General features: G+C 40.0%; 1 protein-coding gene across 2 annotated transcripts in view; it reads right to left on the bottom strand.

Moving 5' to 3' along the window:
• Nucleotides 1–20,143, bottom strand: part of LOC131539287 (protein phosphatase 1H-like) — a 121,908-nt gene that overhangs the window by 90,578 nt on the left and 11,187 nt on the right. For both annotated transcript variants that reach the window (XM_058773759.1, XM_058773758.1), the window contains exons 3-5: nucleotides 11,356–11,724; nucleotides 2,549–2,661; nucleotides 2,108–2,192 (exon numbers count right to left, since the gene is read on the bottom strand). In XM_058773759.1, the coding sequence (XP_058629742.1) occupies nucleotides 2,108–2,192; nucleotides 2,549–2,661; nucleotides 11,356–11,724 (567 nt within the window). The remainder of the gene's footprint in view (nucleotides 1–2,107; nucleotides 2,193–2,548; nucleotides 2,662–11,355; nucleotides 11,725–20,143) is intronic.

The raw sequence follows: 20,143 nt of genomic DNA on the forward strand, positions 1-20,143 counted from the left end.
AAAAATGAGCTTTTTAGCAGCAAAAATTCAAGATGGGTTTGGTAAACACAGGGATTAAAAAGTACCCCATGTGTACAATGAAATATACTGCTGTATTTTTGATATTGTGGGCCTATATTTCTGCTGGAGGTCCTGGACATCTTGTTTAGACACATAGCATCATGGATTCTATCAAATACCAACAGATAAAAAATCAATAAGTGACTGACTCTGTTAGAAATCTTATAATGGGCCATGTTTGGATCTTCCAACCATACAATAATCCAAACACAAACCTCAAAAAGGCTTCTACATGCCAATATTCAGTTAGTCATAGCGCCACCAGCTGGCAGCAGGAAGTTTGGCACATATAAATGACTTTGACATATTCCTCCTATTTTTACCAGTGATGGGAATAACGGCGCTATAAATAAACGGCGTTACTAACGGCGTTATTTTTTTCAGTAATGAGTAATCAAATGAATTACTGTTTCCCCCGTTACAACGCCGTTACCATTATTGACAATAAAATGTGGCGTTACTATATTATATTATTAGAATAATTTTTCAGTTCATCTGAATGGATGCGCAGTGTAGCTGTATTTGACGTACCATAAACTCTAGTGTGAAGCGCACGACTCGCCGTCGCTTTCTCTCACATACACGCACGCAAAGAAAGATACAGAGCAAGAGAGTCTTTCATAACATGCAGAATTGACGTGCTACATGTAAACGATATTTTTTGATGTATTTTCCTGTCAAAATAACGGAGTTCCTTTTGGAATTCTTCAGCTTTTAAGAACTGCCGGTTTCTCTGGTAGTGGGCGGAGCTAATGTGCAAACGACAATCTCATTGGCTGGCGCTCACCCATTATTATCCCTGTTTTGATTTCAGCAAATCAATTCGAGCGAAAGCAGACAACGTAATTAATATTCATGAACCCAGCAGCTCATTAATCCTTAGTGCGTTTTATATTGATGACAAATATGCATTCATACATGGTTATTCTAATTACTAAAGTTCTATCATCATATAATATTAAATTATCATAATATTATATTATAATGCTTGACTGACTGATACTAAGTGTCAGTAGATAAATAGTGTAGATTAATGTACAATGTTTTATAATAATAATTTATTATTTTTAGTGTCCATTTTATTAATTTAACATTTAATATTGGGGGCATCCAAAGTTATTTGACATTTGAACCTTTTTTTAAAAAGTAACGCAATAGTTACTTTCCCTGGTAATTAGTTACTTTTATAATGATGTAACTCAGTTACTAACTCAGTTACTATTTATGAGAAGTAACTAGTAACTATAACTAATTACTTTTTTAAAGTAACATGCCCAACACTGATTTTTACCACTTTAAATGCATATTGCTGACCGTTCGCTGTTTTCTTAAAGTTAAGTTAAGTTAAGTTAAGTTAAGTTAAGTTAAAGCCACCAGGTGGCAGTGAGCCCGGGTGTGAGGGGCCTTTCAACGTTGCTTGCAGCTTTAATTGGTTCAGTTGCCCCACCTGTTGTCCTTCATTACCCTCCATGTTTGCTCCCTGTTTATTCTCCTTGTGTTTGCAGTCTTGTGCCAGATCGTCATTGAATGTGCCCTTGTTGGTTCCTATCTTGTCCTGCCCTTCCTGACCCTGCCTCGCCTTGCCTTGCTGTGCCCTGTCCTGGCCTGTCTGCCTGTTTTCCTCCCTTGGGGTAGTTTTTGTTTTATTATTATTAAAGAGCACAGACTTCCTGTAAGTGAGTCCTTGCCTCATCCATTCAACCAACCCTGACATCCATAGTTTAGAGTGGCATTCATTCATAGAGTCAGAGCATCAGCATTCTGTAAAGGAGTTGAACTTTCTACTCCCCACTTAGTTTTAGTAAACCATTTAAAAGGTCAAGTGCTTTAAAACATTTTTTTATAAAATCTTTTAAATATTAAAATAAACATGGCTTTATAATATATTTTAAAATATTTATGAGAGGCATAAGACAATTTATAATCAAAAAAGATTAATATAATAACAATAATATTATCATAATAAGATTATGACAAAGAATTTGGTTTCCTTGACCATAATAGAGTGATAAATAGTTTTCAAAGAGGAAAAGATATTGCAACTTACAAGGAACTGAAGTCTTTGTCTCTCTGACTCAGGGGTAAACTCTGTGGACATAGGAATTATCTCTCCATTTCTAATTATAATGGCTCTGAGGAATAAAACACACACACACACACACACACACATATGTACATATAAGAAAATGATCCAATCTGTATGCATGTGCATAAATGTATTCATACAAGGGTTGTCCGGAAAGTATCCGTTGTCCGATTTGGCACTGCGCCAAATCGGCCTGTATGGGGGCTGAGTTACCTGGGTTATTTGATGTTTCAAAAAACTGTGCACGAGATGTGATGCATGGGTGGGTGCATTGTCGTGCTGAAGCTGCCAATCACCAGCTGCTCATAGCTGCGGCTGTTTTCACTGTATTACATCTCTTATCTAATATTTTTCATATTACATGGGTGGATACTTTCCAGACAGTCCCTGTATATATTTTACCTGCTGTCTCCAGCATTAGCAACATACAGCTTTCCCAGCAGGAAGACCACTACAAGCACAGTGCAGCCACCAGAGATATTGTATATAGCTTTCTCTGTCTCGATTTGGGCATCCTGAAATAAACACAGATGCATAGAGACATGGAGATGAAATAAAGAAAACTATTTTTCAAAACTATTGTAAAAATCTAATATATGCACACATGTGGACACACATCAACTGAATTCTAAATTAATGCATCAAAAATATACAGTATACATTTAATAAGAAGTGTTATATTGCAAATTTATTGATTTAATGTTGCTATTTTTGTGATTACTATTAGCAGGAAATTTAAATATTTACTGAATATTGTTGTCTTTTACTATATTGTTTTTGCTATAAGCAAGAAAAGACACGAGATCAGACTTACAGTGATTTTACCATGGTTAAGGTGCATTCAGTTCTCTAGCTAGCAATAGTACACTATGCTGCCATCTATTCTTTTGTGGATCAGTTTTATGTAAATTACATTGATACCTGTGAGTGAGAGTAGTCTACACAAGAGGTCTACTTTTTCCACTTTGTTTATTCAGCACCACTTAATTTTTGTTGTTAGTTTTATTATTAGTTATATGGAGTATAACAGCATATTATAGTGTGTGTGTGTGTGTGTGTGTATATGTGTATGTGTGTGTGTGTGTGTGTGAGAGAGAAAGAGAGAGACCTTTGCGCACTTACCTTGTTGCGTCTGAGAAAATCAAAATATGCACCTCAGCTCTCAGAACTACATGGAGTAAACAAAAACAAAGTAAGTGCATTTATGCACCTGCTGCCTTTTGATGGTGAGAAGTACGGACGGCCTATGTGTGAAATGCTTGTCTTTTCTTGATGTCAGTTTAAAACCTTAAAATCCTTCAGTGATACACTTTTCCATTTTTTCTGTAAAAAATCTACTCTGCATCAAAATGTAACAACAACTTCAAATAAACTGAACAATGGTGCAAGAGTTGAGGATGGATGGAGAACTAAACAATTAAACTAACTATTTAGTGTGTATGTGTTCACGTGTGTGTGTTCAGTCTTTCCAGCAAGACTTGGAGCATATCACTTGGTTCTCTTTGCAAGTGTGTCCACCACAACAGATGCAAGTGCTGACTGAAGAAAGGGAGTTGTCTCCACGTTGGTGGAAAACCACACTTCGCTGTTTCTCCCAATCCACCCAGATCCAGGACCCTCTGAATCCTCCTCGCCTTCAGTGGAAGCTGGAGAGGATGATGAGGGTGCCACAACAAAATCAGGATCTGACTCTCCTGAGTCTGTGGTGTCAGAGGGAGAAGACAATACATCCTGCAGCTCGCTGGAGGGGTCAGGCTGCATAATCATTTCTAAAACTTCGGTACAAGTCAAGCCCTTTCTCATGTTGCTTGCTGCTCTTCTCACAATCAAATGACCAGCCGGATGGCATTTTGTTTAGTCTGTACTTCTCACCATCAAAAGGCAGCAGGTGCATAAATACACTTACTTTGTTTTTGTTTACTCCACGTAGTTCTGAGAGCTGAGGTGCATATTTAGATTTTCTCAGATACATCAAGGTAAGTGCGCAAAGGTCTCTCTCTCACACACACACACTATAATATGATGTTATACTCCATATACAAGCCAGAAACTACGCTTTTTTTTGCACAGGCCTATCTAAAGGTTTAATGGTGCTACCTGGTGATCAACAGTAAAAATTAAAAATTTTACCTCTTCCCAACAGGGAAAACCACCAACAATCAAGAATGCATAATTATATGGTGTCATGGCTTTGCAATCAAAAAATGTTGTTATAATGGAAGCAAAAATAGCCACGAACAGTAAATGAGGGAGAAAAAAATAAAATCTGATGCTGCACAAAAACTAACAATGCATGAAAGTCAATGTTGCTACTAATCTCTGACATGCCCAAGACTGTGATCAAAGATAAAAAAATCTAGTCCACAATCACTTTTTATATTGAAAATAAGTCATTTTGTGTGTTTTTTTCCCAAAATCAGTGACATCATTTATGAACTTGGCAATTAAAGAGTAAAAATCCTGTATTTTTTAAAAACATTTAGTAGTTTTGATCAGGACTGAGAATGATTAATAGATTTATGCAAAAAAAAAACAGAACAAAAATATTTATCTGATACATTTTTACAGCAGTTTAATTTAGTGGATGTTTTCATCCCGAACATAACGAAAGGGTAGTGAATTTGCCCACAGTGTATGGTTGAGTTTTTGAAAATTTTCAAAGCATTTTCCCAAAATATGTGTAAAAATAAGATTTGTCACCAAAAATCATTCCATTTGCTGAAACACAGAGAAAGTTGTGGCCAAATTAAGACTCAACAGCACCCCATAGTGGACGAAAACGTCCCCAACAGTACATAAGGGTTAAGCACTGGTTTCTCCCTCACATTAACTACACACAATTTTTTTTTTTCTCATCCAAGTTGTATCGAGGAAGCACTGCTTTTTCCCCACTTGTTCTTCATTATTGTAATATGGTTTAAAAAAGTGAAGCCTTAAAGTAAATCCAAATTTCAAAACAATATACAGGTGCATTTCAATAAATTAGAATGTCATGGAAAAGTTATTTCAGTAATTCAACTCAAATTGTGAAACTCGTGTATTAAATAAATTCAATGCACACAGACTGAAGTAGTTTAAGTCTTTGGTTCTTTTAATTGTGATGATTTTGGCTCACATTTAACAAAAACCCACCAATTCACTATCTCAACAAATTAGAATATGGTGACATGCCAATCAGCTAATCAACTCAAAACACCTGCAAAGCTTTCCTGAGCCTTCAAAATGGTCTCTCAGTTTGGTTCACAGTTGTCCAGAAGACAATCATTGACACCCTTCACAAGGAGGGTAAGCCACAAACATTCATTGCCAAAGAAGCTGGCTGTTCACAGAGTGTTGTATCCAAGCATGTTAACAGAAAGTTGAGTGGAAGGAAAAAGTTTGGAAGAAAAAATGCACAACCAACCAAGAGAACTGCAGCCTTATGAGGATTGTCAAGCAAAATCGATTCAAGAATTTGGGTGAACTTCACAAGGAATGGACTGAGGCTGGGGTCAAGGCATCAAGAGCCACTACACACAGACGTGTCAAGGAATTTGGCTACAGTTGTCGTATTCCTCTTGTTAAGCCACTCCTGAACCACAGACAACGTCTTACCTGGGATAAGGAGAAGAAGAACTGGACTGTTGTCCAGTGGTCCAAAGTCCTCTTTTCAGATGAGAGCAAGTTTTGTATTTCATTTGGAAACCAAGGTCCTAGAGTCTGGAGGAAGGGTGGAGAAGCTCATAGCCCAAGTTGCTTGAAGTCCAGTGTTAAATTTCCACAGTCTTGGGGTGCAATGTCATCTGCTGGTGTTGGTCCATTGTGTTTTTTGAAAACCAAAGTCACTGCACCCGTTTACCAAGATATTTTGGAGCACTTCATGCTTCCTTCTGCTGACCACCTTTTTGAAGATGCTGATTTCATTTTCCAGCAGGATTTGGCGCCTGCCCACACTGCCAAAAGCACCAAAAGTTGGTTAAATGACCATGGTGTTGGTGTGCTTGACTGGCCAGCAAACTCACCAGACCTGAAACCCATAGAGAATCTATGGGGTATCGTCGAGAGGAAAATGAGAAACAAGAGACCAAAAAAATGCAGATGAGCTGAAGGCCACTGTCAAAGAAACCTGGGCTTCCATACCACCTCAGCAGTGCCACAAACTGATCACCTCCATGCCACGCCGAATTGAGGCAGTAATTAAAGCAAAAGGAGCCCCTACCAAGTATTGAGTACATATACAGTAAATGAACATACTTTCCAGAAGGCCAACAATTCACTAAAAATGTTTTTTTATTGGTCTTATGAAGTATTCCAATTTGTTGAGATAGTGAATTGGTGGGTTTTTGTTAAATGTGAGCCAAAATCATCACAATTAAAAGAACCAAAGACTTAAACTACTTCAGTCTGTGTGCACTGCATTTATTTAATACACGAATTTCACAATTTGAGTTGAATTACTGAAGTAAATGAACTTGTCCACGACATTCTAATTTATTGCGATGCACCTGTGCAGTGCTGCTTGAAAGTTTGTGAACCCCTTGCAGAATCTGTGAAAATGTAATTTTAACAAAATAAGAGAGATCATACAAAATGCGTACATGCGCCATTTTATCAGATTTGTAAGGTAAATCATTTATAAGTCTACGCAAACACAGGAGAATACATTGCGGTTTCAAAATAAAAGCTCAAACCCTCACTCTGAGTTTACACGTTTTGATGTCCACATATTAATTTAATTACAATGGCTATAGCATATCTGTCCTAAAGAAATGGCCAGATATTAAAGATTAAGTGGACATTTGAATTAAATGATGCTTGGTCAAAATTAAACAAGGATTAGATCGCACAGTAATTTGTAAAAACAATCATCAGGCCGCTGGCGCCCCCTGCAGGCTTTTGTTGTAATGCGTAATCTACATTAGCTCTATTGTTTATAATACATAATGTATTTTAACAGTTTTGTTCAATAAAACCATATGATTTCTTGCTTTTGGTACTTTATTTCAACGAACTATTATTGCCTCGTTGCTATTATATATGTATTTTAAGTCATTTTAAAGGCTATTGTTCACTTACATTACATCTTTTTTTTTTTGCCACAAGAAAAAAAAAAAAAAAAAAAAATTATATATATATATATATTATAATTATAGGGCCCTATGAAATCCGTTTTATTTCCAAATTCAGGTTTTTTTTTTTTCATTTTCATTTTTCTATACTCTGATTTAATGGTTAAATTAAATTTTATTAACCAAAAATCCTATCTAATTAATTGAGTTTTACAGTTTTATCTTTACCAAATTCTGTTTTCCATTATTTTCTGGATTCCATTTTAATGGTTCCATTAAATTTTAATAACCAAAAGCATCTCCAATTAATTTATTTTATAAAAAAAAAAAAAAAAAAAAAATACTGAAATACTGCACATTTACATTTTCCCCCTAAATAAATTCTGGTAAATACTCCTTTAAAAAGTGTTTTTTGATTAAAATTTTATTATTAGTAGACTAGAACACGTGGATATGTTGTCATTCTTTCACTATAATACTGAACTTTGATTTCAGTGATTTGGACCATGAGATGGACACTTGCTTCTTGCACTCTGTTGCACTTAACTTTTGCTTTAAAAAAAGGATTTCATAGAAATTTTCATTTGGTTTAATAAAATATAGTTTAATAAAATATTCTTAAGTAAAATTGTTGATTTTTTTGTGGTAAATTAATCATTTAGATTAATTGATTAATCGATAAATTAGTCGATAGATTAATCGAAATCAAAATAGTCGTTAGTGGCAGCCCTAAAATAACCCCATTCAAAAGTTACATTCAAGTATCTTCTGTTGCTTCCGAAGGGCAGTACTAAATGGAAAAAATATATATATTTCTACAAAATAAGAAAAAAAAGATCCTGTTCAAAAGTATTCACCCCTACAGTGGCTCTTAATGTGTTTCCTTCAGGAACATCAGTGAATGTTTGAACCTTTTATAATAATTTGAGTCCCTCAATTGTCCTCAGTGTGAAAAGATGGATTTCAAAATCATACAGTCACTGCTGAAAAGGGTTCAAATATTCAAATGATGCTGGAAAACGTCTTAGGTTACGTATGTAACCCCAGTTCCTCGAGGGAACGAGACGCTGCGTCCGAAGACGCTAGGGGAACGCCCTCAGCGTAACCGGCTCTGAATACAAATGAAATCTGTCCAAATGGATGGGCAAGACGTCACGGGCGAGGTGACGTAATGACCAGCTGGTATAAAAGCACGTGCAAACCGGCATCAGCCTCTGGAACGAAGCTAGTGCTGGCAGGGATGCCGGAAGTGTGGCATCGGGACGCAGCGCCTCGTTCCCTCGAGGAACTGGGGTTACATACGTAACCTAAGACGTTACTCTTCAGGAACTCGAGCTGCGTCCGAAGACGCTAGGGGAACGAGATATCCACGCTGCCAGACTTTCCAATCCCTGCCCAGTGTGTATCCCCGCGGAGCACATCTAGGGCGAAAGGACGGAAGAGCCTGGAGTGGCCCAAATGTCCAGGCCATAAAACCTGTCAAAGGTCAGGGGCGTAGACCATCCCGCAGCGTTACAGATGTCCTGAATTGGGACACCTGCCAGGAAGGCCTTGGAGGCCGCCACACTCCTAGTGGAATGAGCCCTGACTCCCATCGGCGAGGGGAGGTCAGAGGACTCATAGGCAATGTTAATGGCATCCACTATCCACAGACTGAGGGTCTGCTTGGAAGCAGGGAGACCTCTTTTAGGGGGACCATAGCAAACAAGCAACTGGTCCGCCCTTCTCCACAGGGCAGCTCTGTGGACGTATGTGTCCAGTGTGGACACATACAATTAAGCTTTTGCTGGTCTGGCTCCCGAAAGGGAGGAGGACTAAAGGCCTGCAGTACAACCGGCTGTGGTGTGACAGAGGGAACTTTGGGGACGTACCCTACACGAGGGTACAAAAAGGCTTTGGCCATGCCAGGCGCAAAGTCCAAGTGAGTAGGGGCCACAGAGAGGGCCTGCAAATCCCCAACTCTCTTCAGAGAAGAAATTGCCAGAAGAAATACAGTCTTCAGGGTGAGATGGCGATCAGATATCTCCTCTATAGGCTCAAAGGGAGGCCTGCAGAGAGCATCCAACACCACAGCCAGGTCCCAGGGAGGAATTCGGGACCGTACTGGGGGCTTTAGCCTCAGTGCACCGGGGAGGAAACGTGTAACTAGGGGGTGTCTACCCACTGACTGTCCACCGCTGCACCCTGGAACACCGTACGTGGCAGGGTTGGCAGATCGATCTCCTGAGGGTACCGGGGCGAGGCGAGCACCAAGTACTGCGGTGATCGCCGTCCTTCCCCAGTGGGGGCTACCCTCATACCCTCATAGCGGATCCTTGGTGGCATGGAGAGACAAATCAGCGGTTTTGCGGAGTTCGGTGATATCCTCCGCACTAAATCCCTCGCCCTCATCCAGCTCTTTGAGCAGGTCAGCCTGGTATGCCTGCAACACCGCCATAGTGTGCAGACATGAACCAGCCTGACCTGCTGCCGCGTATCCCTTGTCCACCTGCGTCGATGAAGTGCGCAACGGCTTGGTGGGCAGGGTCGGAGCCTTCAGAGACGATGCCGCGCTAGAGGACAGATAGCTCGCAAGCGTCTGTTCTACACGCGGCATCGCTCTGTAACCGCACTCACTCGTCCCCATCACATTACCGTAGTAATCCGAAGAGGGGACGAAGAGGCGGGCCGAGAAAGGTTTTCCCCACGACTTTGACATCTCAGTGTGAAGGTCGGGGGAAAAAGGCAGGCTCCGATGTGGAGATGGAGTCTTAAACCGCAGAAAGCGCCCATCTAACTTGCCTTTCTGCGGTTCGACATGACACTCGGGCGGCCAGACAAGATTTAATTTGGCCACGGCCCGAGTGACCACCTCCACAAGCTCCTCATACTGGGGCGAAAGAGAGGATGCAATGTCTTCGACGTTTCCCGTGTCAACCTCCTCGGAGGAAGACAGGAGAAGCGCCGATGCCGCCGCCCGAGGGGAAGTATCCGCCTGGCGGGCTTCCAATCTCAGGGAGCGGTCATGGGATCTGACGGGCGAGGGCGGAGATAGAGACTCGCTCGTCTCCGATCCCTGCGCCAGATCCCACTGCGAACCCCACGAGCGCTGCCGCCGCTCCGCCTCGGCGAAAGCGGGGCCAGCGCCGCGGGGAACACTGACGAAAGAACCCTCTTTAGAGAAGAGGGCCTTTCGGGAGCGAAGTACACGCAGAGGGAGGCTCTCGCAGTGCCGCCTCCGCATGTCTCGCTCCCAAGCAAACCACACACAAGCTGTGTGTATCACCTGCGCACAAATAACGTTCGCAGGGAGGAACACACAGCTTGTACTGTGATTTGCTTTCATTGCCCTGATGTCTAGCCTTGAACTGGCTTTTAGACATCCTGATCAAAACAAGACAGACAACACCAAATAGGACTGACAACACACAGAGCGCTAGCTGAATGACAGAAAGCTGACGCCGGGTTTGCACCGCACGTGCTTTTATACCAGCTGGTCATTACGTCACCTCGCCCGTGACGTCTCGCCCATCCATTTGGACAGATGTCATTTGTATTCAGAGCCGGTTACGCTGAGGGCGTTCCCCTAGCGTCTTCGTACGCAGCTCGAGTTCCTGAAGAGGAACTGAAGATTCCGCAGGACATGGAGGATTTTTCTGAAGAACAGTGCTCAGTTTAACTCCTCAGAACAAACAAGGGACTCATGAACAACCATCACAAAACAAAAAACAGTCGTGGATCATCCAGGCAACCACACACAGTATTAAGAACCAAGGGTTCCCAAACTTTTGAATGCGGTTATTTTAATAATTTCAGCTATTTTTTTTTTTTTTTGTCTTGTGGACTACATCTTTTATGTAAAATATCTTACTCAGGACAGTACTAAATAAAAAATAACATGCATTTTGTATGATCTCTCTTTAGATAGAGATGATATCTACTCACATTTTCACAGATTCTGCAAGGGATTCACAAACTTTCAAGTAGCACTGTATATTTAAAATATTTATTAAATATGTGATAACATATATTTGAAATATTTACATTTTATACAGCGGTTTCCTTCTCTCTTTTCTAATATCACTGGAACTGGAAAACTCCTTTTTGTTGAAAAGAGTAACTCAAACCAAACTCAAACTACATCCAGTAATTTTGTGGAAACTACACAGAACTGGACCTCACCATTTCCTTGAAGGCATTCTCCAAGGCACCAATCACAAGGCTTTCATGTTGGATCTTCTTCTCCACAAAGAACCGTGTTGGAGGGGTGCAGGGAGAGCCAGGGGCACCAGTGGCAACGCGTAGGGAGGCAGCCCGGGTGAGAACCCTTTGTGTGCCTGGGGATGGATGGTAGTTGGGTTCTTCACCCAATACAGTTGGAGGAAGACACACCAAGTTAGTCAGGACCTCCAGAACACCTTGGAGCTGCTCCACAATGTGTTGGTGTAGCAGTCTGGAAGCCACCACTGCCGCTCCTGAGCCAGCGTGACCATCAAACAGAGCCCAGTAATGGAAGACCAGCCCTTCTGAGTCTTGTGGACAAATACAATCCTACATAATACAACACAGCAAACAGCAGCTGCTTAGCAATTTCCCAGCAATTTGTGGTTTATAGTTATTTTAGAACAACTAAGGGACATTGTTGGGGGGCCTAAAACACCTTTTGCTTTTCTAAAATCACTTTAAACCAGTTTCATGGGGTTTACTTATTTTATAAAAATGGTTACATCATACACTTTGCAAAAAAAAAATTACACACAGCAAATACTACTACTATTATTAATAATAACCATTTATTGATTTAATAGGGTGACAGATGTGCGTTTATAAAGTATTTCACAACAACTTTAAACAACTGGATCTATTCATTTTAATAAAAGCCTTTTTCAATTGCAGGAACTTTCTAAAAAAAAAAACATTTTCGTCTGGACATTGTAGTTTTTGCATAATAATTAGGCAATTTGATATTCTGATTATTTGTTTTATGATCGATCAGCACATTTTACACGTTCCAAAACATACCAATCTTAATAATGTTTTCATTATACATGCTATTTTCATGATTCACTCTGCACCTTGGAAAAAATATTAGAAAATATGAGATTAGTTTCCATTGCTATGTTGAAGATACCCAGATATATATTTCTTCTAGACCATGTAAAAATGTCTAATTCATCCAAGTTAACAGAGCATGTTTACGACATTAAATACTGGATGAGCGGTATTTTCCTCTATTAAATTCTGCTAAAACAGAGATATTATTCATTGGACCAAAATGCTGTACACATAGGTTTTGCATTTAAAAGGATGTATTGTTACTTCTTCCTACAGTTAAAGACCTAAGTGTCATCAGCAACTAGTCTTTTAAAAATCAAAACATTGTCAAGTTATGGAAAATGTTACCCGTTTCAAATGCAGAATGGCTAGTTCATGCATTAATATACTCAAGACTGGATTATTGATTATTGGTATCCTGCATCTTCATGAACAAGCTACGCAGTTCTGGTTTATTGAACTCTTCTGAAAGCATTTACTTCATTTTTGCTTTAACAGATGACAAGAACGAATCATGAAAATTGTTGATTATAACGTTATATTTAGATAAACTCCCATTGCATGAAAAGACTACTGCTGATCATAGTCATGTCTGTTGAGCACACAAATCTTACCACTGCAGCCTGACTTTTTCATTCTCATGAATGCTTTTTAATGAGAACACTGTTATAATAAAAGGCAGTGAATTTTTAGAGTTTAGTTGCTGTGTTTCTGCACGTTGTTGTGTGAAGAATGCGTCCACAAAGGAGTTCATTCAGAGCTGTGCAGACACGTTCACTTCTGCATTTGGGGCATTTTGTGCAGATAACGTTAATATTACGACTTATAGGCTATGTTGTATAGACCCTTTTTGCGCCGACGTCACGATTACGTCACAGCGCTAGCTGGAGGCAAAACAAACGGAAAACTGGAGGCGGCCTATTCAAACCAGCGCAGATTCGGCTACACAAGGAGCTTAAAATATCATCTTATTGTGATGTTGGATGCAAGAATCTATGTAGTACTGGCTCCAATTTGAAATTTTAACGCATACCTGCTGCCACTCGCAGACAAAAAAAACGACGACAGCTGTGGTTAAACGCGATAAAACGAGCGGACTTGACAGAAACTATCGTCAAAAATTCTCGCGTTTGCAGCACACACTTCCTATCAGAAAAGGTTAAATAAAGTATTGTCTTTTGTTGTTATGGATTATGGTTTGTGTTACGTGTCTAAAGATTTCTTATGCATCTCACAACTATGAAATAATGTCTGTGTGCATGTGTGTAAAACAACAAACTGACGATGTATATGCTTAATCATCTGTAATTGTTGTGATTGATAGTGGCTGGACTTTCTAAGAACTCAGTAAGAAAGAATAATCAAATACAGAAAGTTCAAAATTAATTTCTGGAATTTTTATTTCTAGAAAATATTCACATCTTCCTTTAAATGTACTGTATGTAAAGTATTGTAAATTTAACTTACATAATTTACAGGATGTATATATTTTAAAATAACTATTTGGCCATGATAAGTTACATACATCTTCAAATAATATATCATCACATTGAATGTTTAACTTTTTGTATTTTGGCCCATGCAGTTCACTCTCACGTAATGTTTAGCTGTAAAAATAGCCTGCTGAAGTTGAAATGTACATCTTCATGACTAGATAGACACAGGTGAGTTTTTCTTTACTACTCGTCAGGTTTCTCTAACGAGTCACTCAATCAGAGGTAACATCCTGTCAGATCGTCCATCCATGAGCATAGGGTCGGCCAATCTGACTTTGTCCGTTAAAGTTAACTTATTTAAATAACAATAATGGTCCTGCACAGTGAGTGACCTTACATATGCAGGTAAAATCGGATTTTCTCCAGCCATTGTTAAAAAAACAAGGTAAACAAACTTCATAGCTAGCGTTAGTGAAGCGGTCAGTGGAATCTTTCTGCCTCCAGCTAAGCCCCGCCCACAGAAAAACGTCACATTGTTTACTAACAGAAAAAGGGTCTATAAATAACGAAGCGTATTCTATACGAGATAAATGATGAGTTAAATCCCATTGTTTAAAAAACTGCTGCAAATGCTTCATTATGGTCATCTTCAGCATGCGCAGCTCAAAACAGAAATACAGAACATTAATAACTACTGTCATATAGGCTTACATAATGTTATAATGAGAGCACTACTGTAAGAAATGTTGTGAATTCTTAGGGTTTCGCTGGCTGATGTTTAATGTTAACTATCTTTTAATCAAAACAAGATACATTTGCAACATTTATCAAGTTTATGGATAATTAGGCATGTATTTAAAAAAAAAAAAAAAACTAATTTCATCCCATAGCAGGGGTAAGCTGACTAGGTACATGCATTCTCAGAAAAAAAGCTGTCACTGGGGTGCTACTAATATGTAAAATTGAGGTACTAATATGTACATTTTAAGTACTAATATGTACCCTTGTAAAAAAATAAAAAAATAAATAAAGGATACCGCCCCAGTGACAGCTTTTGTGCTTTTTAAGGCCCTGTGTGGTTCAGTCCCAGAGATATATGGATCTCAATTTGGCTCCAAGAGTAAATTGTTTAATTGTACACATATTGAGTGGTCAAAAACAAAATGTGTTTTTTAAAGAAGAATTTGTATGAGAACAAATGATAGAAATGTATCTTGTTTCCCTCTATCAAAACAACTGCATAGAAAATACCTGTCTACCAGAGTCACATTGTATTTTTCACATTGAACTGTGTGGCTGTTTCACTTTAATTCTCAGCTTTTACTCCTAAGCCTGTCAGGAACTGGTCCTGTGGCCTCCCAACAAGAAACCAGACGGGGCCTCATGACATCAAAAGGCCAATCGGCCGCTAATCAAGGTAACAAAGATGGCGCTTCCTCAGTCGAACAGTCCAGCCTAGCACAGGCTGTTTACTAATAATTTAAGTGCCTTCCTGGACGAGAAATTTGCTCGTTTTGAGTCGACCTTAGACTCAATTACAACCCGTTTAGAGGATAACACGAAACGTATCACGGAAGTGGAGAGTCGCGTTTCCCAGATTGAAGATAAAGTGGTGGAACTTCACAACAAGATAGAGGCACTGGAAAAAAACTGTACAATCCCTCATGGAGAGAGCAGAGGACGCTGAAAATCGCAGCCGGCGAGACAATATTCACATCATAGGCTTGAAGTAAGGCGCGGAGGGTCGCAGACCTGTTGAATTTTTCCAGACTTGGCTGCCTAAGATGCTGGGAATTGAAAGCAAACATGGCGCTGTTAAAATTGACCGGGCGCATAGAACACCTGGTCCGCTCAAACCCAACGGCACATGCCCTGTGTTGATTAAGCTTCACAACTACTCGGACAAGGCTAAAATTCTGGCAGCTGCTAAGAAGAAGGATCATCTTACTTATAAGGGCAGTGACATTTTTATTACACAGGATCTGTCAGTCAAGGTCAGGGAGACGAGACGGGCATACAACGACGTCTGCGGTCAGCTCATTCATAGAGGAGTCCATTTTGTGATGCGCTACCCTCCTAACCTCTGCTTCAACTTTAATGGATCAGACTACTCCTTCCAATCCCTTTCATAGTTGGATTTCAGTATTATTAAGACTATTTCAATATTTTGGTAAAATCTGATTATGAGTGATCTTAAATTTATTAGCCTTAATGTAGAAGGTATTAACCATGTTGTTAAAAGGCAAAAATTTCTTTCTTTTTTTCAGAAGGAGAAATGTCAGATTGCATTGTTAAAGAAACCCACTTCTCTGATACAGAGCACATAAAGTTGTGTAGAAACTGGGTCGGCCAGGTTTTTTTTTCCTTCTTAGTCCAATAGTAGGGGAGTTGCCATTCTTCTCCATAAAAATCTTTCCTTTAAATTTGAAAAATCAGTTACAGATAATGAAGGTCGCTACGTACTCCTTTCAGGTTTTCTATATGGGGAGCATGTGTTGATTGGTTGCATCTATGCTCCCACGGTATATGAGCCTCAATTTTTTTCTAAGCTACTGGCTGACATTTCTTCATTTTCATGTTCTCTCATACTTTTAACTGGTAGGGAGGGGATTTTAACTGCGTTCTAGACCCATCCATAGATCAGTCTCCTCCAAGAGATATCAGACTAAAGAAAAGTCTTAGGCTTTTAGAATTTTGCAAGGATCTGGAATTGTTTGATGTTTGGAGGTTAGCTCATATGAGGGAGAAAGATCATACTTTTTACTCTCAGCCCTATCAAACATTTTCACGTATCGATCTATTTCTAGTATCACAGGAATTGTTAGACAGAACAGTGGACTGCTCCATCGGTATTAGGACTTTATCTGACCACTCTCCCATTATAATGACTGTTTGTCCTCCGTATAGAGATCTATACAATAGACAGTGGCAACTGAACCCTTCATTACTGAGCTGTCCTAAATTTATGCAGTTTCTCAAACAACACTGGAAAATCTTTATTGAAATTAATAAAGCCCCTGAAGTCACTCCGTCAGTCTTATGGGAGTCGGCAAAAGGGAGTCATTGCTGCTTTCTTTTTGGCTGAGGTGTAAGATATAATTACACCGATGTAATTACAATATACCCCTCAAATTTTTGTAAATATTTTATTATATCTTTTCATGTGACAACACTGAAGAAATGACACTTTGCTACAATGTAAAGTAGTGAGTGTACAGCTTGTATACAGCTTGCTGTCCCCTCAAAATAACTCGACACACAGCCATTAATGTCTAAACCGCTGGCCACAAAAGTGAGTACACCCCTAAGTGAAAATGTCCAAATTGGGCCCAATTAGCCATTTTCTCTCCCCGGTGTCATGTGACTCATTAGTGTTACAAGGTCTCAGGTGTGAATGGGGAGCAGGTGTGTTAAATTTGGTGTTATCGCTCTCACTCTTTCATACTGGTCACTGGAAGTTCAACATGGCACTTCATGGCAAAGAACTCTCTGAGGATCTGAAAAAAAGAATTGTTGCTCTACATAAAGATGGTGTAGGCTATAAGAAGATTGCCAAGACCCTGAAACTGAGCTGCAGCATGGTGGTCAAGACCATACAGCGGTTTAACAGGACAGGTTCCACTCAGAACAGGACTCACCATGGTCGACCAAAGAAGTTGAGTGCACATGCTCAGCGTCATATCCAGAGGTTGTGTTTGGGAAATAGACGTATGAGTGCTGCCAGCATTGCTGCAGAGGTTGAAGGGGTGGGGGGTCAGCCTGTCAGTGCTCAGACCATTACGCCGCACACTGCATCAAATTGTTCCGCATGGCTGTTGTCCCAGAAGGAAGCCTCTTCTAAAGATGATGCACAAGAAAGCCCACAAGTGTGTGTGGGGGCATCCAGGTGAGGAGTACAAAGACAAGTGTGTCTTGCCTACAGTCAAGCATGGTGGTGGGAGTGTCATGGTCTGGGGCTGCATGAGTGCTGCCGGCACTGGGGAGCTACAGTTCATTGAGGGAACCATGAATGCCAACATGTACTGTGACATACTAAAGCAGAGCATGATCCCCTCCCTTCAGAGACTGGGCCGCAGGGCAGTATTCCAACATGATAACGACCCCAAACACACCTCCGAGACGACCACTGCCTAGCTAAAGAAGCTGAGGGTAAAGGTGATGGACTGGCCAAGCATGTCTCCAGACCTAAACCCTATTGAGCATCTGTGGAGTATCCTCAAATGGAAGGTGGAGGAGCGGAAGGTCTCTAACATCCACCAGCTCTGTGATGTCGTCATGGAGGAGTGGAAGAGGACTCCAGTGGCAACCTGTGAAGCTCTGGTGAACTCCATGCTCAAGAGGGTTAAGGCAGTGCTGGAAAATAATGGTGGCCACACAGAATATCGACACTTTGGGCCCAATTTGGACATTTTCACTTAGGGGTGTACTCACTTTTGTGGCCAGCGGTTTAGACATTAATGGCTGTGTGTTGAGTTATTTTGAGGGGACAGCAAATTTACACTGTTATACAAGCTGTACACTCACTACTTTACATTGCAAAGTGTAATTTTTTCAGTGTTGTCACATGGAAAGATATAATAAAATATTTACAAAAATGTGAGGGGTGTTCTCACTTCCGTGAGATACTGTATATCTTACACATCAGCCAAAAAGAAAGCAGCAATGAAAAATATAGCAGAACTTGAAAAGAAAATTACGATTTTGGAGAGCGATTTCAAATTGTCACCTTCCAGAGGTGTGTCCCAACAGCTTAATGCAGCCTGTTTGTCTTTAGATTAGTTATTAAACAAGAAGGCTGAACCATCTCTTTTCTTTGCCAGACACAGACTTTATGAGTTAGGGAATAAACCTGGTCGTCTGCTTGCGTGGATGGCTGGGGGAGGACAGAGACTAATGTAATCTCATCCTTAAGGGATCCCTCTGGGGATCTTAGGTTTGAAAACAAATACATTAATAAAATCATGAAATAATATTATCAAAATCTTTACTCATCAGAATGTCACTCGATAGAGCAAAGGACAAACCTTTTTCTTAATAACGTTAGACTCCCCTCTCTCACAGCGGAAGAAAAAGCGGACCTTTGTAGGCCAATCACAGCAGAGGAAGTCCTTTACTCTATAAACTCTTTAAGGGGAGGGAAGGCCCCCGGGCCAGATGGTTTTTGCCCAGAATTCTATTAAGAAATAGGAAAAGAAATAGTAACATCACTTACTGAAATGTTTGCAGATTCGTTGAAAAATGGTCCGCTTCTGCCCAATTTAAACTTTGCAAATATTTCTTTAATTCTTAAAAAGAATAAACCGCCAGATTCTTGTAGCTCTTATAGACCCATTAGCTTAATTGGGGTTGATGCCAAGATACTCTCTAAGTTGCTGGCCAGAAGACTTGAGGTGGTTCTTTCCAACCATAAACCCAGATCAGACGGGCTTTATACAGAAGCGTTTTTCTATCACAAATATAAGGAGACTCTTCATTGTTATACAGTATACCAACCAACAACACTCTGAGGCGATCTCTGTATCTTTAGATGTAGAGAAAGCTTTCGAGAAGGTAGAGTGGGGCTACCTGTTCGAGTCTTTGCAGAGATTCTGTATAGAGGGTGAATTTCTAAAATGGATTCAAACTATCTACCATTCCCCTATGCCCTGTGTCATTACTAATGGTCTACAGTCAGACCCTTTCCCACTTGCTAGGGGCACCAGACAGGGCTGTACGCTGAGCCCTCCCCTGTTTGCGCTGGCTCTGGAACCTCTAGCAGAGGCTATTAGACAGAATAAAGAGTATATCAATCAGGGGTGGTGAGCACAAAATTGCATTGTATGCAGACGATATCCTGTTGTTTTTATCATCACCTGAATTATCTATATGAATTTAGCGTAATCTCAGGGTACAAAATTAACTTCAGTAAATCGGAAGCATTACCATTAGGTAATTTTAATACTGAATCTTTAATTAATTTCCCCTTTAAATGGTCGAAATCTGGATTTGTTTATCTCGGGATTAATGTGTCAACTGATTTGAATAAACTATGGAAACTCAATTTTGCCCCGATTATTCATATTGTGAGATTTAAATCGCTGGCAAGCTCTTCCTCTCTCACTGCTTGGTAGGATAAGTTTAATCAAGATGAATATTCTCCCTCGATTATTGTAACATCTTCAGATGTTACCCTTATGGTTAAGCAGGAAAGTCTCTACTCAGCTGGAAAGCTTATTTTATAGATTTATATGGAATGGCAAAAAGCCTAGACAAAAGCTTAAATCTCTGCAGATGCCAGTGGAGTTGGGTGGATTAGCTATGCCAAACATTTTATATTACAACTGGGCTTGCCATGCCAGACTCATTTGGGAGTGGTTTTGGTCTTACTATGATCTGTGTCCTAGTTTGGATTCCTGGGCCTGCTCCCCACTCTATGTCTGGAGCTTTGCTTGTCCATATAAGTATGATGAGACAGTGAGGAAAAATCCAATACTTTATAT

This window comes from Onychostoma macrolepis, chromosome 04, assembly GCF_012432095.1.
Source record: "Onychostoma macrolepis isolate SWU-2019 chromosome 04, ASM1243209v1, whole genome shotgun sequence".
In the NCBI taxonomy this organism is placed as follows: Eukaryota; Metazoa; Chordata; class Actinopteri; order Cypriniformes; family Cyprinidae; genus Onychostoma; species Onychostoma macrolepis.